The 23,205-nt window shown below is 45.4% G+C and overlaps 7 protein-coding genes across 7 annotated transcripts; 3 read left to right on the top strand and 4 right to left on the bottom strand.

The window, feature by feature from the left end:
• Positions 1-61: 61 nt before the first annotated feature.
• F5Y00DRAFT_245228 (uncharacterized protein) lies at positions 62-2,304 on the bottom strand. Its single transcript, XM_048008948.1, has 2 exons — positions 1,439-2,304; positions 62-1,383 (listed from the first exon to the last, which is right to left on the bottom strand). The coding sequence occupies exons 1-2, from the start codon at positions 2,108-2,110 to the stop codon at positions 397-399; spliced, it is 1,659 nt and encodes a 552-aa protein (XP_047861851.1). The 5' UTR covers positions 2,111-2,304; the 3' UTR covers positions 62-396.
• Positions 2,305-2,617: 313 nt separating this feature from the next.
• F5Y00DRAFT_245226 (glycoside hydrolase family 125 protein) lies at positions 2,618-5,130 on the top strand. Its single transcript, XM_048008947.1, has 3 exons — positions 2,618-4,333; positions 4,483-4,615; positions 4,673-5,130. The coding sequence occupies exons 1-3, from the start codon at positions 3,025-3,027 to the stop codon at positions 4,779-4,781; spliced, it is 1,551 nt and encodes a 516-aa protein (XP_047861850.1). The 5' UTR covers positions 2,618-3,024; the 3' UTR covers positions 4,782-5,130.
• Positions 5,131-5,877: 747 nt separating this feature from the next.
• F5Y00DRAFT_265103 (uncharacterized protein) lies at positions 5,878-7,036 on the bottom strand (the record flags this gene model as incomplete). The annotated part of the gene is made up of 3 exons (XM_048011753.1): positions 5,878-6,230; positions 6,354-6,524; positions 6,643-7,036. The coding sequence occupies 3 exons, from the start codon at positions 7,034-7,036 to the stop codon at positions 5,878-5,880; spliced, it is 918 nt and encodes a 305-aa protein (XP_047861849.1).
• A 1,033-nt stretch (positions 7,037-8,069) lies between these two features.
• F5Y00DRAFT_245225 (uncharacterized protein) lies at positions 8,070-9,109 on the top strand (the record flags this gene model as incomplete). The annotated part of the gene is made up of 2 exons (XM_048008946.1): positions 8,070-8,813; positions 8,876-9,109. Coding segments are annotated over exons 1-2 (857 nt in total), but the record flags the coding sequence as incomplete, so codon positions are not given.
• Positions 9,110-17,079: 7,970 nt separating this feature from the next.
• F5Y00DRAFT_159447 (uncharacterized protein) lies at positions 17,080-19,605 on the top strand. Its single transcript, XM_048004674.1, has 2 exons — positions 17,080-17,747; positions 17,805-19,605. The coding sequence occupies exons 1-2, from the start codon at positions 17,314-17,316 to the stop codon at positions 19,345-19,347; spliced, it is 1,977 nt and encodes a 658-aa protein (XP_047861847.1). The 5' UTR covers positions 17,080-17,313; the 3' UTR covers positions 19,348-19,605.
• Positions 19,606-20,239: 634 nt separating this feature from the next.
• F5Y00DRAFT_159475 (MFS general substrate transporter) lies at positions 20,240-22,075 on the bottom strand. The gene has a single exon (XM_048004676.1). The coding sequence runs from the start codon at positions 21,841-21,843 to the stop codon at positions 20,386-20,388; it is 1,458 nt and encodes a 485-aa protein (XP_047861846.1). The 5' UTR covers positions 21,844-22,075; the 3' UTR covers positions 20,240-20,385.
• Positions 22,076-22,974, bottom strand: F5Y00DRAFT_159474 (Mss4-like protein). Its single transcript, XM_048004675.1, has 2 exons — positions 22,891-22,974; positions 22,076-22,779 (listed from the first exon to the last, which is right to left on the bottom strand). The coding sequence occupies exon 2, from the start codon at positions 22,764-22,766 to the stop codon at positions 22,308-22,310; it is 459 nt and encodes a 152-aa protein (XP_047861845.1). The 5' UTR covers positions 22,767-22,779; positions 22,891-22,974; the 3' UTR covers positions 22,076-22,307.
• Between the last annotated feature and the right edge of the window lie 231 nt (positions 22,975-23,205).

Raw genomic sequence — 23,205 nt, 5'->3', positions numbered from 1 at the left:
TTTCAAAGTAAATATTGTCACACTTCCGTCGTAGGATCACTTCATATGAAGATTCAATCCCAGAACTTTTATTACTCTTTCTGCTCAACTTCTATATGCATACTTGAATCTCGTTATGCTCCTGCATGCCGTACTTGCAATAGTGATTCTTCCTTGGGTATTATATATAATTTATTATAATTTTAAAAACTAATATTTTATATATCGCGTAGAGATCGCGTTATAAAATCTTCAAGTACCCATATCTTTCATTCAAGTGAAGTTCAACCTGTAGCCAAAGAGATGTTCAATAGATGTCAAATATCCAATTCCAACGCCGCATCCAGTCGTCATGAGCCCCGAGTAAAGACCGAATAATACCACCTATGTCATGATTTCGAACTTGATATCCTCAACTCATATATCTAACATACTCCTGATCTGCTGAGGCGGTCCACTCGTGGACACGCCACTAGCCGTACTTGAACTTCTTTCGTTTGTCCCCGGACGCCGGGGTTGCTCGTTGGCAACCTCTAAGCCTCTACCTCTGCCCTCGGGGGTATTAGTACTTGCACCCGGGAACAAGAGACCAGCGACCGCTTCTACGGTACGCTCAGACCTCCGCTGGTCTGACTTTCCACCGTAAGGTGTATACGGCGGTGGTGGAGGAGCCGAACCGGGGATTCCACCACCACGGGCGCTATTGGCGCCTCGAATCCCGTTCATTTCTATACCACTATTTCGAGTTGCGGCATCAGATTCCATCTCCGCAGCCCTCCGCTCTGCTAGTCTTTCAACTTCTCTACCGGTGGCTCGTCCACCACCGACCTCACGGACGTTTCGCATAATCCTGTCTCGCATGCTGCCAGCTGATACGTCGCCGTTGACTCGACGCCACCAAGCAGGCTTTCGAATAACACCTAGCTCCTGATCTAGGGCTTGTCCTCGCTCGCGTCGTTGACGGAGGAGTTCACGGTCTTCGTTTGGTCGCATAAAACCTGCAATAATTTGTATGACGAGGATGAGAAAAGTTGGTGCATAACCTCCAAGGTACATTGCTAATAAGTTAGTCTTGGCATTTAAAGGCGACAGGCCAAAGTCCCAGGAACATAACCCTTGGTAAGCAACGACAGCTAGCGCAAGGGGTATCATTAGTGTAAAGCGGAATGGCATATATCCTAAAAAGCCGATAATACGGTTGAAGAAACCACGATTTCGGGGCTCGTAATGCCGGATAGAGTGCCATAAAGAGACCATAATCGTGCACCAAGCAACAAATAAGAGGAATGTCCCTGCTTTGAAGCGCCCATCGGTGGCAGCTGGTATTGCATTTTCTATAGTCTGTTCGGGGGATCGCTGGAGTTCGATTGCACCCCAGTTTCGCGGAATAATGAGGAAGAAATTCTTGGCGGTTAATTAATATATAGTTCTTTGGATATAGATATTACCGGAGACTTACCAGCCATAACCATAGATAAAAGATGATGGGCAACCATAGCTCAAACATGCCTCTTTTATCGTTTTGTTGAAGGACGAAGGGGTTTGGATCAATGTATTGACGTTCCATCCAACTACCCCAATGCCGAACACCCTCCCAGACTACAGCTATGATACCGATCTGCATAAGGTACCAGAAGAAATTATTCAGAACAATGGGAAGCTCCACAACATGGTACCGGTCGACATCGATCCCGGTGAAAAGGCCAACGAGAGCGGTTGCGCAAACGAATATCGACCAATACCATTGCCACCTCCTCCCGATCGGGTAGAATCTCTTCTCAGCGGGTAGATGTAATTCGCCGTGCTTTTTCAAATTGACCAGTATAAAAATCAGACATAAGGCGAAAGCCACAGCAAAGCCAATACCAGCGCGCGCTCGGTCCCCAATAGGATCTGTCGCCAAGTAACACCAAGTACTATTGATAAAAGTGCCATTGGTTAGGATACCTTTCGGAGTGTAAGGCGGATTCATAAGCATGCACCAGGATCCATTCGAGAGCGTGCCATTTATCGGGTAATAGGTATAATTCCAGTAATTTAGCGTGGAGGCGTTGAAGTGGATGTTGTGGAAGATGGTATCGGTCGCGTTATCGCCCTTTGGGAAGCCATCGCGAGTGCTGAGGAGAAACATGGTAACGTCCGGAATGGGCCGCGCGGGGAGGGGGGTTCGTCGTCTTTTATTTGTTATCCTTACGGAGTCGTAACGAAGTTAAGAAATTGGGACCATCACGGAATAACGAGGCGCGCGACGACAACGAAAAAAAGAGAGAAGAAGAAAAAAATAGGAAAAGGAAGAAAAAAGCGCGAGGCTTATTGAAGTAGAGGATTCCGGTCGGTAGTAAAATCCGGAGCTTCGGATAAGATCGCAATTAGCGTTAAAAAAGTCTCTCAGCGACCAGGCGATCTCCACAATTGTTTTGATCGGCATGCAGCCCGATAACTCAAATGGGCACGATAAGAGGCCGTTAGGACGTTGTCTACGTCATCCCGAGATGCCGAGTGAAAAGTTTATAATAGTGTATGTACGGTACATACCTAGGTACCTTATCGATAGGCACTGTACACTATAAATCAAGTTAGTTACATTAGTAATGAATCTCTTGGCTTTATCCTCTAGCCTCTATTCGTAGTTACACTAGTTTAATCGTCCGTTCTAATAAGTTACAATTAATTTGACAGCTAATCTATACCTCTGCCTTTAGAGACCGGACCTTGGAATTATTTAAACGGTATTCCCAAAAGTCTCTTCAAGCAGTATATACTATAATTAAGTAATCGGCATCGCGAGACCTCTCGTACAAGCAAAGGATAGAGAGAGCCGTAGCCATGGACGACATTCTAGATCCAAGGATACCACCCAAAAGTCTTGGCTTATAGACATGGATGTGGGACAATCCCTTTTGACCCTTATTGAGGCTGTGGACACGATTCCCTCCTCTAGGGTGTTAAGTCTCTTGTCGCTATTCTCCTTGAGTCTTCGTCGATTGTCCCACGGTTTTACTGTTCCTTTTCTCCCCGACCCCTTAGAATACTACGCGGTAAACAATGCGGTCGGGCAACGTGTTTTTGTCGACGTCTCTAGTTATTGGACATGTCCTCGGTCAGAATTGTCCCGGTTATTCGAGTTATTCTCAGTCGCGGAACCCTCCTCTCTCGTCCGGTGCCTACAAGCTCGCGTATCAGCGACCCAGCCCCGAATGTCGTACTTTTAACTCGAGCCTGATCGAGGATGCTATTAACAAGACGAAGAGTGTCATTTTTGATGCGGATCTATCACGTCTTTTCGAAAACACCTTTCCGAATACGCTCGACACGGCTATCAAATGGCGAGGAGTTGCTGCTAACAACTCTGAGGAAGAGTTGGCTTTCATAATTACCGGCGATATTGATGCGATGTGGATTCGCGACTCGGCGAACCAGATAGCGCCCTACAAAACTGTCCTGAACAAGAAGACCGATGATATCGCCTCTGTATTCCGCGGTACTATTAATTTACAGGCTCGATATCTAATCATATCACCTTATTGCAATGCTTTTCAGCCTCCACCCGAGTCCGATATCTCCCCAGCGCAAAATGGGGGTATCTATTCTGTCACACCGTCGTACGATCGCAATATTGTTTTCACTTGCAACTTTGAGCTTGATGATTTTGGAGGATTCTTGCAGCTCTCGCATGATTACTATAATGCGACAGGCGACTTGGATTTCTTCGGTAAATTCCAATGGATCCAAGCAGTGCAATCTATTCTTGCTACATCAGAAGAAATGAGGCAGCCTACCTATGGGCCTGATGGGAAATGGATTCCGCCTGTGTACACATTCCAATCGCAGACCATGACCGGTTCTGGCACTCTGGGAAATAACGGTATCGGAAGCCCCGTTAATGAGACAGGCTTAGTACGCTCGCCATTCCGCCCGAGTGACGACTCCGCTATATTCGATTTCCAAATCCCGGCAAATATGATGTTGTCGAGATATTTAGAATCTACATCCGATATCATGGAACGACTACCGAATGCGCCAAAAGGGTTGGCGCAAAAGATGCGGGACATGGCTTCCGAGATTAGGGAGGCTATCAATCAATGGGGTATTGTGACTGCGCCTAACGGAAAGAAGATCTTCGCATACGAGGTTGACGGGTTTGGCGGTCAGAATTTGATGGATGATGCAAATGTCCCGTCGCTTCTCTCGGCACCATTTCTAGGATACTTGGACAAGAACGACACTATTTATCAAAACACGCGAGCTTTCATTCTCAGCAGAAGTAACCCGTGGTGGTGTGAAGGACCTCATCTTAACGCTATCGGTAGCCCACATATTAGGCCGGGAGCTGCGTGGCCCATGTCGTCTATCAGTAAGTAATGTTAAGCAACATCACATCCTCCTTAGGCCCCCCTACCAAACATTACGCATCAATTAGCGCTAGAAATTCCTTACTCGTGGTTTTTTGGTCCTACGCCTTGACTTAAACCTTGAAAACGACTTACTAACCGCCCACTCCAGTACGAGCAATGACCTCGGATGATGACGCGGAAATCATATCGGCAGTTAAGGAAGTGTTAAGCACTACCGATGGATATGGTTTGATTCACGAGAGCGTCGATAGCTTTGATACGAGCAATTGGACACGTCAGTGGTGAGCGTTAGAGTTGAAACTGGGATCTCATAGTAAATAAACTAACTTCTAATATAGGTTTACTTGGGCAAATGGACTTTTTGGCCAATTAATTATGGACCTAGCAGAAAGGAAACCACATATATTGAAAGAGAACTTCCAGCCCTTCTTTATAAATAAGAAATAGCTTCAAATATGTAATCTGGTCTTACTCTAAGATATCATTGTCCATCCAAATCCTACAAGGCTGGATACATGCCAATCCTGAAGTCATCATTTGCCTCGTTCTGCAAGTGATACTTACCTTAACGTAGGTACCTCATCTAAGGCAACTAACATTTTTTTCCCTCTAAACTCATCCGATATCTAAACCGCTACCGTCATTAATTCAAATGCCAAGCTCCCGAAGTACCAACCTGATGGATCATCGGACGCCCGTGAGACCTGGGGAAGAGGTATTTTAAGATTCTGTCTAGTACAACTAAACCGCAACAAGAAAATTCTCGCTCAATTATAGGTCAGGTACGGAACGCAACTCTAAATATACTTCGAAGATCCAGCGGTTGTGCCGCGTAGGCCCAAATCCTGTAGGCCGCGATCGCTTTTCATAGGTTTCCCTGTTTTATGAAGGATTCGTTACCATATAATTTTGCACATTGATTAACTGTTATTGAGAATTGGTACTGATAAATACCTATATCTGTGTGTATCGAATTCGTGTGTGAGGTACCAAGGGTGCTGGGTTGTTTGCAATTTCGGTCTCCCGCCCCTATTTCCAAACTATCCGAACCGAGTATCCTAAACAATTACCATTGCCATAATATCCCATCCGTTATCCATTCCAATCCAATTAACCAAGCCAATTGACCAAATCCCATGTAGAACGCTCAGCATACCAGGCACTAGTGTACAGGCGCTGTCAGGTCCCTAATTCGAGGCTTCTATTCAAGGCTTTTTACATAATATAAGACTTGTCACTCAACAATATCTTTTTGAAAATACCCCGTCTCTATACAATTCCAACACCATTAGATGCGCCTCATCATAAGGATTATAATGATATAAGTAACGGTTATAAAATACGGTGTATTGGCTGGGAAATATAGTATATATATTGCTATTTACAGATTAGTTGGCCTTATATACAGATTGCATGCCACGATTTACAGATTACTTTTATAATAACCTAATGAGACACGGTCGCGTTATAAAAAAAGACATAGATCGATTAAATTCAATTGAGCGATTCCATGTATGTAAAAACATTCTAAAATCTATTGTAATTACTGGTGAAATTGGACTTTCTGTAAAACCAATGAGGTAGAAAGTGGCCATGTTGGTTTACCAGTATTTTTGGTGGGCAGGTGCATACACTTGTTCTGTGGAGTAATCTGTATGGAAGAAATATTTTGTAATCTGTAATTAGTATCACTCAATATCTTAAGCGGTCTAACCCTCCTCCAAGTAGCCTTTGTTCTGGCTTCCCGTTGCCTTTTCCGAGGCACAGCACGTTTGTGGGCGATGAACCCTGTGTCCAGTTGCTCGTCGCTTAGCAGGCGGACGTAGCCGAGCCTTACTGCAAAATCCCATACATTGTTCATGAAATGGGCATTTCGATAAATCAAACGAAATTGCTCTGCGATGGCAGAGGCATTTTAGCATAGGTGCAAACAAGTGAGAAATAATAAAATGGTGAAAAATTCAAAAGGTAGGGAAACATATTGTAAGATGAAATATTTAGATCAGTTATTTTACTTACCATACGACCGGTTCATTGAGTTGTATATAAAGGCGCTGTCGATATAGCGTTTTCTCACTAGTCTCTTCACGAATCCGACCAGGTTGGTGGCCTCCATAGAAGAGCGGCCCCCGTGAATGGCAATGAATTTATTGAGCACGCCAAAGTAGTTGAGCCAATCCCCTTCGCGCGCTACACATGGAACTATTAGTTCAGCGTTCTTACCAGACAACACAAAATCTCTATGACGAATGTTGTGTTTTCTTCAGTCCTGAGAGGAGGCGGGAGTTGGAGTCGTAAAATTACTTACTGAATCGACTTGATTTAGGATTGGGACCCATAAAGTGTGATAACTCTGTCTTCAAATAAGGTGGCATATCCCTAGTTTCCACCTCCGGTACGCTGTAGTCAAGCGCGAAGACTGTCAGTATGAAAAAGAAGGAATGATAGCGCTCGACTAATGGTGGTATGGTATTCAAGTTCTCTTGTAATATTATAACGTTGTTCGGTAGCTCATTGATCCAAGGCAGGTCGTTTCCTAGCACAGCCTTTATCATGGCGAGTGGTAGGGAACAGTACTTTCCAGGCTCAATATCGAATCCAGTCTGTGGCTGTGGATATTGCTGTGGGAGTATCTGTAGCCCGTTTACTGTTTGAACTTGGTACTGTTGAAAACGCGAATTTTGTCCTACTAAAGACGGCATTGTAGCAGTGATAAATGTATAGTTGTAGAGAGCAGAAATAATGTTACTGTGTGAAAATAAAGATGAAGAAGAAGATGTGAATGGGTTGCAATGGGAAAAATTGATAGAAGAGGTAACAGGGAATCTAAAAGGACTACAGGACCTCGTCTGTTTATATACTCAGCCCTAGGGCCCCGTTCCTTCCCTTGATGCTATAACCGTGTCTCATGATGATGACGTGGACCACCTGCCAACAACTAGAGATCTATTCACATAGCATCATACCTGCCCGGCAACCAGGCTTGAAGTCCAAGCACCAACGTTTTATTCCAACGTTAAATTTGTTGACTTGTATTGTGAACATTTGACTCCAAGCCCGAGCGGAACTCAACTAAGCGCCTATTGTTAAATATTAGTAACTGTTTACACTGCCCCCTAGAGCGGCCTCGTCAGTCCTTCCGCTATGTTAAGTATCAAAAGAAATAGAGCATCGAGGGTGGTTCGAGAGGCTATTTCCAGAGAGGAGCGTTGTAGTATGCGCATCTAGGGCTTGTTTCTTAACTTCGACAAAGCAATAATCTTAACTACGGCGTCATATATTATAACACGGACCTTTTAGATCATCACGAGCTCTTGCTCCTCTTTCCCTCGTTATGGAACTTGACAATTGAGGTTATCATTAATGATTATTCTCTTACATACAATATTATTTTCCAATTCCTATTTACTATTGTTGTCAAATCAAGTAGCCTTCCATATTTATATCAATGGGAGCAAGTAACTTTGGCTTAATTTTGGGCGTTGTCATTCTACTTACCCAAAAGCGTAGGAAAAAGAACCAGCAGAATACAGATCCAACCCGTGTTTTCCATTCCTATGCGGCAATCGTGGGATCAATAGAAGGTCCATAGCTTGAAGTAACGCTATGACTACTTCGCTATGGGACTTAGGCGCCCGGCAATTTGGCCAATGCCGCCAATTCCCGCCTTCGCATGTTGACTAGCTGATTCTTATTACGAACTCCTTATTATACTCTAATCTGTATTTATTCAACGCCACTAACAACGATTATTCATCCGAATAGTCCAAGATGTATTCTCACAACGAGACTGTTAATGCCGTTCTGCGGCTCTACCAGGAAATTATCCGCCACCCGTATTTAAATGATAGCACACTTAGTCTACCCCCTCCAAACGGTTGGCGTTCTGTTAACATCCATGGAAAAACCAAACCCGTCCTTGATCTACTCCGTCATCTCCCATATCTCTGCTCAGAGAAGCCGTACGAGCAACTCCTTATTTACTGGGAAACAATTCCTATATGTTATATAGATGAACAAAGCTACCCCGAAATCTACCCCCTCCCGGCTCACTGTGTCTATCTTGCCCATAGCGTCGACAGAGAGGGCACGTCTTTGATTCTCGACACTAACGAAGGTACCATAACTGAGTTCTGTCACACTGGGTCCTACATTACAGTCTCCGAAGAAGAATACGATGCGCTACCTGAGAGAGATAAATGGAAAGCCCATCGCACGTCGCCTATTAAGACCTTTTTAGACGCTTGGACGCGACGATATGAGAAATTAGTATGGATGTTAGTACCAAATCCAATCGGTCAGCCAACCACGGGGAGGTTCTATAGCCGCGGTGATACGAGTGCCGAGCAAGATAAACTAGCTTTCGAAGAGCAATTGAAACCGTGGCATCTTCAAGATGACGCTAGCCACCCGGACGTTAGGAACGAGCTTGATAAGTCCCAATACGAAGCGCAGAGGGATATGAGAAAACATGTAGCAGTACGTTTACTTAGAGGCTTAACTCAATTCTCTGGTGTTTAACGCTAACCTAATATTCGTAGGATGTATATAATACGTATCTCCGCCACGGATGGCCTGATCGCTTCGACAAAGATCGGTGTCGTAGCGAATTGTTACAATTGGAGAAGTCGAAAGACGCGGAAGACAAGCAAAAAATGGACGAGATGAATCCAGATGCGCATCTTTTTGATTGAGGGATCATACCTCGGGAATCAGTACCTAAAGCTAAAGCTCATTGCCTCATTGCCTTATTGCAGGAAGCAGATATGCACAGAACAAAAATCTCCTTATATTAGGTAAACGTTATATAATTCCATTAGCTACATGTACCAAAGGTAGTCTTTCCCTACCCTATTTATTCGACATAGAGAGGCGTATAAAACTATATGGGGTTTTGGATTTAACCAAGCCATTAATAAGCTCCAGGTTTTATATTCCGCCTCGTAATGCCCTAATGAGGCTATTCCTGCTGTCTTTAAGGTACCTATGGATTAACGTCAACCTAGTTACAGCAATGTATAATTCTATCCTATAATTCATTACGAATCTTTGGGGGATCGTATTATGGAAGCTATCTTAACCTTTAGCGTAGAATTGTCTAAGCATTATCACAAGAAGCCAAGCCGCAATAGTCGTATTGCTAAGCTTTTGCCCTCACAAAGTCAACGAACGACAAGCTAATAAATAAGTAGCCTGAATTCCTCGCAGTTTCATCTATGTAGCTATGGCTGTTTGCTTGTATTATGAAACAGATTGTTTACTTATCAGGTTTATCTATGGTATGCTCCTTTTCGTCGTGGAAACCACTTTTCACAGCCTGATAAGAGACTTTACGCATTTTGTTCTACTCGCCTTATCTGGGTTTGCTGCGTTCTTCTTTATTTACTTTATCATTATACAAACCATAGTTTCCGCGTAAACTGAATATTTGCTGAAATAATTACGTTTATAGGGTTCTCAGGGGTTATGTTACCTACCTCCATAGCGGAGCTTGGTAGGTATTGTACCTCTTTGTCATAACTATATGTATTCTAACTTTGGTTATGTAATCGCTAGGAACAAGGAAAAACATCCCATGTTGACAGCTTCGAATTGAAATATTCGGAAGTAGCCCTAATTGCATTAAGCTTATTTGATAAATCATGTCGGGAATGTCGGGTTGGGATAAAGTTCATAATATTTACTAAAACGAGAGGATTCTAGAAAGAGTATAAATTATAAATTACAACTATCGAGTTATGAATTGACTTTGATTAATTGTGATTTCGGCTAACTTCTACTCGTTTTCCATCTCCTTCCGTTGGCTAATAAACTTCAACGGCGTGAGGCTAAAAACCCCGCAAAGATGCCTGCCGCAACCACAAATGTAGTATTTAGAAACAGGTTATGGGTTGGTGTATTGGCGACGTAGCATATCGCCGCGCCCAATATGTTTTAATGTTCATGTAATGTTAGACTGTCACATGTATGTTAAAAAAGCAAATCAAACAGTGCTGCTCCGCGTCGTCCGGGCTCTCCCTTTCGCGGCCCATTTATATGATATAGGACTCGGCCGACGAATCCGACAGTTATAGGGTGGGTTAGAAAAAAAGAAAAAAAAAAAAAAAAAAAAACCGAAACCTGATAATAGTATAAAGAAGAAGAAGGGTTAGTATTTACGATAGAGTCGATCGCATTGGTTATTACTTGGGATGCGGGACCCAGCACTTGCATGCCGACCACGCTCCTGTGTACCACGCCACACATACATATATCGCGAAATGGGGTGATAGATACGTTAGTATTATAACGTTATTGGATTAGATCGCATATAAGCGATCTGTGAAACAAGGGGGCGTTGTCAGCCCTCTCAACTCTCCGGCTTGAGGGTGGGATAGCAATATTGAATACTGATACTACTCGTAGATGCTTAGCTAGACAGCGTCGCGCAAAGCAGCGGGGGGCCCGCACGGTTCGTTGGAGTGGTATGAGTAGCATGAGTAGTGTCAATAATAGGACATCGTCATATGCGAGCAATGTCGAACGCGGCTGCGGTTGGGCGAGGAACAAACTTGAACTCGCGCAGAATTACTACGTACGTCAGAATCAGGCACGCGTCGGGCGCCGTCCGGATCTCTGGATGAGGTTGCAATGCCGCAATGCCGCAATACTACAATACTGCAATGCTGCAATGCTGCACTTGTTGGACGTGCAGCATAAGATGGGGGACGAGGTACAATTATGATGGCTACTTTGGGTCATCCGCAAGTGGCGGTCAACGAGAAGATATCAAGAGAAAAATATATATTACCTTGTATGGTCTCCCCTCCGGTGGGTAGTTTACCTCGGGTTCGTTAATTAGTTGTACCAAGTAAGACTTTAACTTTTTAGCGGTCTTAAAAGAGGACATGAATTGACATGAATCGAGAGAAGTAGGGTGGAGAAAAGAATAATTTCAATAAGTCTATCTCATATAGGTACCTAACCTATGTACCTGATATATGTACCTGGCTAGCATCACTCATTACGCACGACAAAAAGGTGTCCATCTACGATAGGAACGATAGTTGAATGGAGATAAGGGGAATTCTTAAACGTGGACGAGATAAGTTGCCGGTGGTAAGCGGTGCGGGTAAAGTGGATGAAGGCCGGCCTACGAGGGAACCATCTTTGAAATTTGGCTACTGCGCCTTAGGTACGGATGTATCGTGCCTTGCATCCTGCAGGACAGTTTTATTTTAGAGGTAGGTAGCGCGTACAGGACCGTCGCATGTATTGTATTATAATTTTTAACTCTTTAAAAGAGGTATGTAAACTTTAAGGTACAGCTACAAGACATGTAACTAACGAACTCTGTTTGATGTAACTACCATGCATCTACATTTTATGATACTACTAGATGTACGACTTATATCAAGTGCATAGTGTATTTCGAAATAGTTACATATCACCTTTAAATATAGTACCTATACTACCTAATATAAAGATCGCCTTACTATAATAGATGGTTGGTATCTTAGTACCTAGGTAGCTTAGGTATGTTGCCCCCCTTGCGGCTTCAAGGAGTGACCCGAACTGCTGGGGCGTTACACACAAATGTAGAAGTGTATTCTTACCTAGGTAGGTACATAGTAAATGATTAACGAACTACCTAAATCCAGGTGTACCTGGCTCGTCTTTTTCCCCAAGGGATAATTTAATCATATGCCAATCAGAGAGGAGAGCATCCCATTAGAATGTGAACTCGTCCGGTAACGGATATATTATTCTTTGCACCTTTGCTAGTTGCGGGCTTAGTATCGTGGCCTCTAACGCCGTTGAGATACTAGTGCGCCAGTGCGTAAGGCCCTTTGCAGACTGTGTTTCATCTCAGCCCTGTACCTTGGCAGGGTCCTGGGATCGATGCTTTCGTTCGCCAGGTACAGATGGATGTATACTTACGTTGGCTGACAGCTTACGCATACGCACACGGTGTCCGGCGATAACGGGCCTGGACTTACACAGAGGTGGTAGTCATCTGATATACAGCCCTGCTTCTGAGTTAATTATGCTCCTGCAAATGCCCCAACCGGGTAATCGAGCCAGGCAGAATGAGGGAAGTAATCAGCAACATCAGAGATAATTAAAACCAGGTAATATAGCCCGTACATAGGTACCTACCTAGGTACTATGTATGTAGTGTAGGTAGTGAGTCGAGATTAGCAATATGACGCCACATGTATCCCATCACCGACTAGCCTGGCTCCTTGTAGGGCATATCGATAAACGATTTTCGATAGCGTCAGATCATAGCGGGGGAGGGGTGAAGATTGAAAGCGAGGGGTTCTGGTCTCTTCCATTCACGGACCCAGTGATTTAGGATAGGATGTGTAAATCATCGGACGTTTTACCACCCTTGGGCACTGATTGATTGCTTTTCGTATTTTGTACAGCGGTTTAACAGATAAGATGAACTTTGCATAAGCGTTAAAGAAGTGGTATTGTTACACTAGTTAATAAACTCATCTACCGTATAAAATTTGGGCAATATCGTGTACAATACATACGTGAAACTGCTAGTGTCTGTAAGGACGCTTTGGTGCAACGATATTTCGCACGTCCGAAAGAGTCTATTATGTAGGGGTCAGATACCAAACTTAATAAAGTTTTCGTCCGCACAGACAGTTCAGCTTCGGTGAATATGAACAGCCGCTGCCCGTAGAGCTGGATCGTGGTTTAGGAGTCTTACATTTGGGTGTCACAATAGTAAGGCAGGGCGGAACTTGTGTGCTATGACTAATGCAGATAATAATGCTGCATACGTGGTAGCCGGGCGGTGGATCATCAGGTACAAGAACCACGATAATGGATATAGGAGACATCGTATCGTATACATGTTACACAAACATACCTAGCCAAGGTACACATACTATATGTATATGTCCTTTGTATTATTTCGTAGGGCAGGGGGAGTAAAGTGTTTGATGACATGTTCGCGTATCTTGCGACGGAAGAAGCTACGGGTTTGAGGGTTGGCGCAAGTTGTAACTCGTGCATGAGACGAGCTTGTACGGCTGTATAATGTACATAAATAAATATGTAGGTAGGCAAGGGAAGAAGGGGAAAAAAGGCTCCGGGAGAGGCGAGGAGCGAGGAGTGAGGAGCGAGAAGCGAGTGGGAAAAGGCTGATGGTGGTGTATAGGTAGGTAGGTATTTACTGTACAAAGTACTGAGATTTACACAGTAGCAAGGAGTAGCAGTCAGCTGGACGCTTATCCCCCCAAGCATTCCATACATAGTACCCGTCAATCCGGTTGCGATAAAACAGTAGGAATGCGGCAAAGCCAGTAAGATCTCCGTGGACCCGAGGGAATCTCTACTCGATATCCCGATAACACGATACCCCTTGGCAGGATGTGATCCTTTCTTAGGTGCCTACCTCATAAGCACATCACAGGGAAATCTAGGCTCGAGAACATTGACCGAGTCAACGCGCTTGTGTCTATCATAATGGACACTCCCCGGTAATAAAAACTGGAGGAGAGCTATCGAATATAGATACTGGATAGGCAGGCGTTGCGTCAGAGCGCCGAGATGACGCAGATCATAACCTAACAGGGATTAGCTCATATTAGCTTTCTCCTCAGGGTTGCAGAGACGGCTGTCGAAGAAAAGAGGTTGTTTAAAAAGAAATCTCACATTATTAAAATGCATCTTCCCTTCATTGTATAGATTGAGCTTATGAACGACTCGTTTGCCTTACCGATAGGTTTTTGAGAAGCGCACATATGGGGCATAAGACATGAAATATCTAGAAATAAAGGGGGAGGGACGCGAGGACAAACAGAACTTTCTCTTGCTACGTAGACTCGAACGAATACTTACGATACTCGCGTGGTTTCAAACAAGCTTACTTTCTTGCTAATATCGCAGGAAGAAAAAAAACGGGCCAACTTTGGAAGTTTTGGCTAGTCTTGTGAGAGCCCAAGAGGACTCGTCCGACCGATTTATGTGAAAGTTGCCCTAAGCCAGTGTCAATTCGTTATGGAGTTAGGACCGAACAGGAACCGGTTGTCTTCGGATGTGCTTGGCGATGTCTAGGAAAAAGAGTCGATAGGATCCAACCTATAAGTAAGCGGTCAGGCCGGTTGTACGACAGATGACCACGCCCGCCACGACGGTGACGAATATTCGGGACGGTCAGGGGCAGATATTTTATTTTTTATTTTCCTGTGACAATGACAATTGCGATGAAGATGCCGCCGATGTGATGCATGCGCCTAGTGGTTATAGTAGTTTATAGTAGTTTAGTTTATAGTTGAACTTAACACCTCCTGTGCCTTGTAAAAGTTGAAGCGCCAGAGCCACGAGTTTTATACTAATGCAACTAGCACAACTATATAGTATTTCAGCAGTCTAAGTGAAGATCAATCATGTATGATGCCTGCGACGGCGGCTACTTGTGGGGTCGGAGGATGGGGATCGATGTGCGATGGGATATGCGATGAGCGATGAGCGATGAACGATGAACGATGAACGATACGTATGTAAATGGATGGTTTAAGTGAGGAACATCCATGAACTTGATCCCATGATTCCTTTCTCCCATCGTACCCGAATCCGGGGGCACTTTCCCTGGAACACAAGACTACGCTAAAGTTTAGACCAATCAAGCCAAAAGGTTGTTTTTTATAGAATGAACTTACCCCTGCCAGTTATGTACAGTAGACTACACTAGTGTAATCGTTGCAGGTGGGTGCCTTGTCTATCTTGTCCCTGTCCTGACTTGATGTCCCTAGCGCTAGTGTAGAGAACGTGTACCGCATAGGTACCTCGCAGGGTTCATTACGCAGAAGCGACAGGGGGGCGTACAGGAAGACATCAATGGAGGTACCTACATAGTAGACATGGTATGTAGCTTGCCCCTGTAGCGGCCCCAGCCCCTCGCGCCAACAGTGGAATATGTAATAAATAAAAACGGGATAGGCTCACAAGGTAAAACCCCTCCTTCCTCCTTCTGCTTGCCCCTCCTTTTGCCCTCTCCAAAGCTCTTTTTGCTTAATAGATCCATCCCACCAGAAACAAAAACCCACTCCGGAGAGAGCAAAAAGGAAAACCGTCTTTTTTTTATGTGATGTGATATGATATCTATGCGGCTGGAATCCTCCACAACCGAGTCCGCAACTCTCCGATAAGACAAATCTAATTGTCGTAACTGTTTTGTAGAGTTTCCTCTTCGCTTTCATTCTTATCTTCATCTTCTATTCCTCACGTATACTTGATTATCGATAAATATCGCTCCTCCGTCTTCCGTCTCTCGCGTGTTATTGCGAGAGAAATGTATGACCGCGAGACCGATTCCGCTATACAACCTAGCTAGGTGAAGGGCTTCTGTCGTTCGATGACCTCACTAGCGTATCGTTGCTGTCGACCCGATGGCCATTCCCACGCTTCTAACGAATAAAGTGTTGCGATAATAGCGATAATAACCACATCAGATATCCACTCTACTGTATGTTCGTCCCTCTCTAATCCACTTTATCAGGCACACACACACGCATACGCTTCGTATAGCTCTTCATTCGTGCATATTTTCATACTGCCAAGCCTCCTCAAGTGTCAACTTGTCCCTGTCAAAAATGAGCAAGGCCTTAGGCGGTCTTTTACAGCAATATCCTAGTGTACACATAGCGTTCCCCGTATTATAACATGGCAACATGGCTACATACTTGGGTACACATATGTCCATCCATCCATCCATCCACCTATCCATACTTACATATCCATACTTACATATCCATACATCCATACATCCATACATTACATTAACTACATCTTAATACATACTAAAAAGAAGAGAAAAAAAATTAAGTAAACATATACACATACATGTGTCTTTCCCGACTTTGACTAGGGATCCCCATCCATCTGGGCCACAACCCATCACAAGTAAATCACTGACAAGCCGACCATCCCAACCCTACTCCTCTTGTCTCCTCTTGTCTACCTACCTATCTCATCATCTTGCTTCATCACCCCTCCAACATATTTTTTTTTCCGCTTCGGATCCCCTCTCTCTTCGCCTCATCCCTTGCCACTTGCCAACCCTATTTTTCTTCCCTTCCCTTGCGCAATATCAATATCTATTTATCGATATCATCTAACAAGTCAAGGTCTCGGTGGTCTTTAATCCCAAAAATTATTGGAACAAGTTCTTCGGTTAGTTCTCAAATCGGAGACCCGCACGAATTTATTCGGCTTTCGTCCATATTCAGCTTGATCGACCCCAACTCTTACTTCTGGACCCAGCCTCCTCGGTGGTTGGCTAGTCCCTGGCCTAGGCTCTCCCTGGCTCTTTGTTCTAACTCGCCGTTCGGGATGAATGCGCGCTCGATAGAAGCACCGGTAACTGGTTAGAAAAAAAAAATAATAACCCACTCGAAAACAATACCTTCTTTATTGATGCTATTCTAATTGCATCCAACGTAAGGATAGTTTTCAAACTCCACCCCTTACCCGTGGTCGCAACATTCCAAGGACAAACATTCGTCATTCTTGAGCTTGTTCCGCTCTAAGCCCACCTGTCTCAGTTTCAGCCGTTGCCCGCTCGACCTGACTCGAACTCCCTCCCCACCGAGAATTCCCGGCATCTTAGCACACATCACTGGGAACACACTGGGAACACAAGCCATTTTCAGAATATCAATACCTGTTGGTCCACAAGGAACAAAAATTGCGAATGAATTATATCAAACTTTCATCATTAGCTCCCTTTTCCTTTCCTCTTTCTTCTACTACCTTAGCCGACGCATCACTCCCCTGTCATTTTGATCTACCGCTATTCGTCCTCGTCGTTTCTACTACTTGTCTTGAAAGGCTCGCCTTGGATACCTTGGATATCTAGACTCGGAGGAGTTGGGGTTCTAGAAGCAATATACAACTACCGAACTACCGAACTACCGGCTTGCCTACTAGGGTCGACAGCTACTTTACCTCTACCGGATAACTGGGAAGCGGTGCTATGGCGGCTACTTTCCGGCCTGTCAATACACCCATGGCGATAGAAGTGAAGAAAGATGACGGGGCGGCACGGTCGCCCACGACCCCGACCCCGACGAAAGCTAGCTTCGGCCAGCGACCATTACCCACGTCGCCGTTTCCGCAAGCAATCCAGATTCCAGAGAGTATCGATGAAAGGCAGACTCCGAAACAAACACCCAAGCGAGAGAACTCTCAACATTCGAGAAAGTCGCGAGGAGGCTCCGAGGATGTCGATATGGATGAAATAGATGGAGAAAACCACGGGGACGACGGCGCCGGATCGGATGATGAAAGCGTGAATGCGGATGGAACCAAGTCAAATAAGAAGAAGAAATCGCAACGATTTTACTGCACAGAATATCCACCTTGTAGTCTGAGCTTTACGAGAAGCGAGCACTTGGCTAGACATATTCGGTACGATACTACGACTTTCTTTCTTTCTTTAATATCGACCTTGGCTAACGATTTTAGGAAACACACTGGAGAACGTCCATTTCAGTGTCATTGTTCGAGACGGTTTTCGCGGTTAGATAACCTGCGGCAGCATGCACAGACCGTACACGTCAACGAAGATATACCGATAGATTCTCTTGCCGCCACGGGTACAAGATTTCAAAGACAAATTCGAACCGATCGAGTGCGACAACCTGGCAGAGCCCGGGCTTCGACAGCAGGGAGCATGGGTTCCCCGCCTCGAGGCCATGCCAAATCCCTTTCTACGTCGAGCATTAGTTCTGTTGGTTCAAATTTCAGCGGACGAGATGATGTACGTCGACGGCCACCTCCTTTGGTGATGGCGGATCCGCGGTCTCGGCTTTCCATCGAGACTTACCATAATACCGAGAGCGCATATTCCTACCGACCACCATCTCCGAGCGACTTCAGTACACCAACCTCAGCAACCTTTTCAACCGGCCAGAATAGTCCCCGATGGGGATCCGCCATCGCATCACCAAATTCATCCCATCCCCGACCCCAAAGCATGTACGCCGGCCATAGAACACCAGGCCGTCGCCTAAGTGTGCCCTCCGGCGGCATACCCTTTCAATCTCCCCATGGAGCTCCCTTGGGTCGTCCTCTTTTCGGCCCGGGCGCCATGAACACTTCAAATCCCGGCGCTTTCTCCCCAACTGGGAGCTTCCTAGGATCTCCCACATCCTCCATATTTTCCTCGAGGCGTGAATCTACATCGCAGACGGAGGATTGGCGTCGCCGCACATGGCATCCCGATTCAACTAATTTCAGCACCGTCAACAGCAGCAGCCGTTTAAGCAACGTCGTAACTCCATCACAATTCCATAACCCCGCGCCCGTACCTGTCGCGCCACAGCAGAACACGACACTTCGGTTACCCGGGATCGAGTCGTTCGGTCCCCTCCCTCATCGCCCAGTATCTCCTATTAGGCGGAACCCGTCTCCTATGGTTGTTGACTCCGAAGTGGCTCATCCACCAGCTATGCTTCCCCTAGCCCACTCCGGAGATCCTGAAGAAAGGCGCAGTACGGTCCACTGGGATATGGGCCTACATCGGGGCCTAACTCGCTTGGATATCACGTCCAATCCACCATCCTCGGATACAGCCGGTACTTGGGCTCGTGAAGCAAACCAGGCTGTTGAGGCTGAAGTGGACCGAATGAGAGTGAATCCCCCGACGGTGCGGTTTAACGAACCCGTAGTGATTGAAAGCAGAACCCCAGGTGCTGCGAACCTGTCTAGGGCCTATCATCAACACACTATGTCGGCACCTTCAATCGCTACTTCGAGAGAGACCAAACGGCGTGGTTGGTATAACGGACCCGTAACAGTTCATGCCGATGCTCCTCCGGAGAAGATAGCGCGGGTAGAACGGATGGTTCATCCAAACATAACCGAATTCGCGGGCTTTCCAGCGAGAGAAAATACTACGAACTCCCAACCTAGGCAAGAAAATGCTGGCGAACGGGATAACATGCTTCGGCTGCAGGCCCTAGTAGCGGTTGCGACAAGCGAAGGAAATGCGACGACCGCATATTAGACAACGTACTGTCTATGCCTTTAAACTTGAGGCCATAGCCGTACCAGATAAACTACGCCCCTCCACCACCACATATATTACACACATATCGAACCTTTCGCCTACGGAGCGCGGCAGGTTAACGAGACTCATGATTTCCCTTTGGTATTCTGTTTTCTTAGAATCAAGCATTTGCATGATATACGATCGCTACTTGACTTACGAATATACCTTCCTGCACGGTTTGAGGTTGCATTTGCCATTGGACTGGGTTATATTATAGCGGTACGGACTGGCGTTGCGGGTGGAGGAACTTGTTTGCGATGGAGAGACAGCGAGGGCCGGCTATGTTCATTCGTTGCATGGCAACAAGCCACCTCATCTCCCCCGTATCATGATCGTGCATTGTTTTACGAGGATCCTTTCGTTTTCCTTTTGCCTTGGATAGGTCGGCCGCCATGGACTTACACAAGATAGGGGCTCCAACGATGATTTTCTAGCTGATGATTGATGACACGAACCTGATACCCATTCATTTCAAGATGAGGGGAATCGCAAGACGGGGGAATTAATAATAGTCTTTCGCATATCCTCTTTTGCGTGGTTGCAAGTATAAAGTTTCTTTGGAGCTTTATTGGCCTGCCGCTTCGCTGAATAGACAAGAGCAGAGACTTTTTTTTTTACTTGAAAGGGCCGGGGCAGTCCGGATACTTGCGTCCTGATGGATTGATACCCCAAATTTCTGCTGGATCCTGTCGGATTTATCATCTCCTTCGTTATTATTCTAGTATATGGTTTTAAATATACTTCTGAAGACAACCACTTAAAGTTCAGGACTGGTAGCTCAGATAGATAATCACAGCTCTCGTTCGATATTTGGTTTGCCTATGACTCTATGTCTGCCGTGAAGATATTATCAATATTAAAGCATCTTGTTTGTTTCGCTCCTCGTATGATCTTAGTGTGGTAGAAATGAGCACTACTGAGAAGACTTTTATTTGAAACTAGTTAAAGCAGTTTTGATTTTTAGGATAGTCATAACATGAACATTTTATCGTCTTATCGTTGACGAACAAGATTCCAGCGAGGCCCCCCGCCAATAATGAAGAATGATAGAACAGCGGTAAAAGCTGATATAAGACCAAATACAAGAGTCATATTGCCATATCCGATCCCGTCACGAAGAGCTCCTGCTGCAACAGGACCGACAGTAAGACCCGTACAGAAGAATAGTGAATTGAAGCCATACAGTTGAGCATATGGGCCGTTATCGCCGAAGAATCCCGGGTTGGCCTTGTCGAATTTCTCAACAACATCACTGGCCTCAACCACACCAGGCGAACCTATGATGCCTAAGCCCACGCCATTCAGAGCTAGCATCGCGCAATATACGATAACATTACTTGTTCCAGATAATAGGTCTTCCGATGGAAGCCGAAGCAAAATCAGGGATGGAACTAAAGATCCGAATCCAACGATGGCGGCTAACTTGGTGCCATATCGGTCTACTGCCCACCCAGCTAGGGGTCCTGATATGAGATAAGGAACATATAGAGCAACAAACAGAAGTCCTGCATGTAGAGCGGTGAAGCCGAAAAGGCTCTGCGCTTGCGTCGGGATCGTGGCATCAAAGAGACCTAGGAGAGAAGCTTGGACGAATGATAGGAACATCCCTACACAGAGTCTAGGGCTTCGGAAGCAAACCAGTATTGGCAATGCTCGGACGATCCGGTTAGGTTCGTGCCGAATCTTGTATGACTCGATATCGCCGTCTTTGAGCTTCTTATTGTGCAATAAGGCATCGTGCTCGGTAGCGTCTTCAACGCTGTCACTTTGGGTCGCTTCATGATCTCTATGCGAATCTTGTTCCCCATCCTGAGAATGTGGCACTTGGTCGACATTGTACTTGGCAGCTGTCTTCTTCTCTACTACCAAGAGTCGCATAAGAAAATCAAGTCCCAAGACACCCGCTGCTACTCCGAAGACACCTGCATATCCGGTCTTCTCGTAAAGCACGCCCCCGATGACCGGCGCCATTAGTCCACCTACGGAGATGAGGGAGAACATGGAACCGATGACCTTCCCTAAATTCTCCGAGCCGACGGTGTCCAAGACCATGGCAAAGCCGATGGTCCAAACGACTCCCGCGCTGATTCCTTGCAGAACCCTAGCAACGAAGAGCACGAGTAGGCTCTGTCCCAGAGCTAGCATAATAGTAGCTGCTAGCAAAGCGGTGAGGCCACATAGAAACGGGGCCTGGCGCGAACTCGTCCGATCCGCGATCCACCCAGCCGGAACGGAGGAGACGACCGAAGCGCCTGCGTAGGCGGCCAGAAGATTAGAGACGTGAGACTGTATCTCATGTTCAGGTATGGATAACCTATTGCGCAACATAAAGGGTAGAACGGGAACAACTAATCCGTATAAGAATAAATCGGTGAAAAGCCCAATCGCAACAGTCGCAATGATGAATACCGTGTTAGAACGCCAATGAAGAAGCCAAGGCGCAGACGTCATCTTGGATGTGTTTGTGTTTGTGCTTGTGTTTGTGAATGTGTATGTGTAAGTGTAAGTGTATGTGTTATAGTTAGTAAAGCTTGCTTGATACGGTGGTTTATGAGGTGTAGTTACGGAGCGAATATCGAAGCTTGCTTATTGGATAACATCTTGTAGGAGGCGTTGTGTTCCTGCAGGTCGATCATCGATGACCTCATACCACGAGAACTCGCTGACTCGACAGCCATAATTATCTCGCTTTGCATCAGAAGGGCGTCACAATTTGCATCTAAAATTAAAATACCCTAGGTACCTAGGTATTCCGGACCTTCGTGCATATACCATAATTGTATAACCGAGTCATTCTACTACAGTACATCTTCTTTCCCCTTATCTCTTATCTATCACTTATAAGAAAGTACCTAACTTATAGGTGCCCGTCTTATACAACCCATCTAACTCCCCTTCCCAACACGTCCAATCACTTAATCCATCTTCATCCACCGAGGTAGAGTTTCGTACTGCTCCCATTCGATAGGAATTTTCATAACAGCCGAACGCGTGAAGATATGCATCTTCCCGTCCCAATCCAAGCCTTCTATGCAGCCACCCTTAATACTAACAGACGAGCGAGGCGTCCCGTCCGCGCTTATGATGCGATGAATCATGCGCGAGCCGCACTCGGAACAGAAATAGCAATCTGAGGAGCGCCCATTATTGGTAGGCCGCCTGAAGACTTTTAGACGAGACTCTAGCTCGGGCGCGAGAGGGAATAGTCCCTCGGCTGGGAAGATGGCGGATGTGCCGAAGGCTGATCCGCTCTGTCTTTGGCATTCTGTGCAGTGGCAGTGGAACATAGTGATCGGCTTCGTTGTTGGCGTTGGGAACGACACGTAACCGCATTGGCACTGTGCTGTGAGCGGCTTGGCGTCTGATGAGGCCATCACGGGCTCCTTTCTATTAAGTAAGTAAGTATGTAGTATTGGTCAAGACTTCGGTCTTGAATAACGAGAACCCGAATGATGTATATATACTAAAGGAGGCTGTTGTGGAATAGGTATAGTCTACCTAGCTATCTCCAACTTGAGGAGTTTCGGCAGTTAATGACCGAGGTGTCGATCAAAACTCCGCCTGGGAAACCTGCCATGTCCCTGGAGACATTTGGTTAAAATTTCCAGCGTTTATTAAAAAGCAGCATTATTAAATGCACTCACTCATAAAAATCCCGATATGTGACAACTGATATATACTTGTAATATCTTCCAGTAAGGAGCAAGGTAAAAAAGAGCCAGAAAAACACCACCAAATTAGTCACTAAAAGAACTAATATGTAGATAGAAAAGTTTGTAAATATCCGTGTTATGCAACTATGACAATAGGGGC

Source organism: Daldinia vernicosa (genome assembly GCF_022497035.1).
Source record: "Daldinia vernicosa strain CBS 139.73 unplaced genomic scaffold F5Y00scaffold_50, whole genome shotgun sequence".
In the NCBI taxonomy this organism is placed as follows: domain Eukaryota; kingdom Fungi; phylum Ascomycota; class Sordariomycetes; order Xylariales; family Hypoxylaceae; genus Daldinia; species Daldinia vernicosa.
Note: the sequence above shows the minus strand (reverse complement) of the source record. Positions and strands in the feature narration are given on the sequence as shown.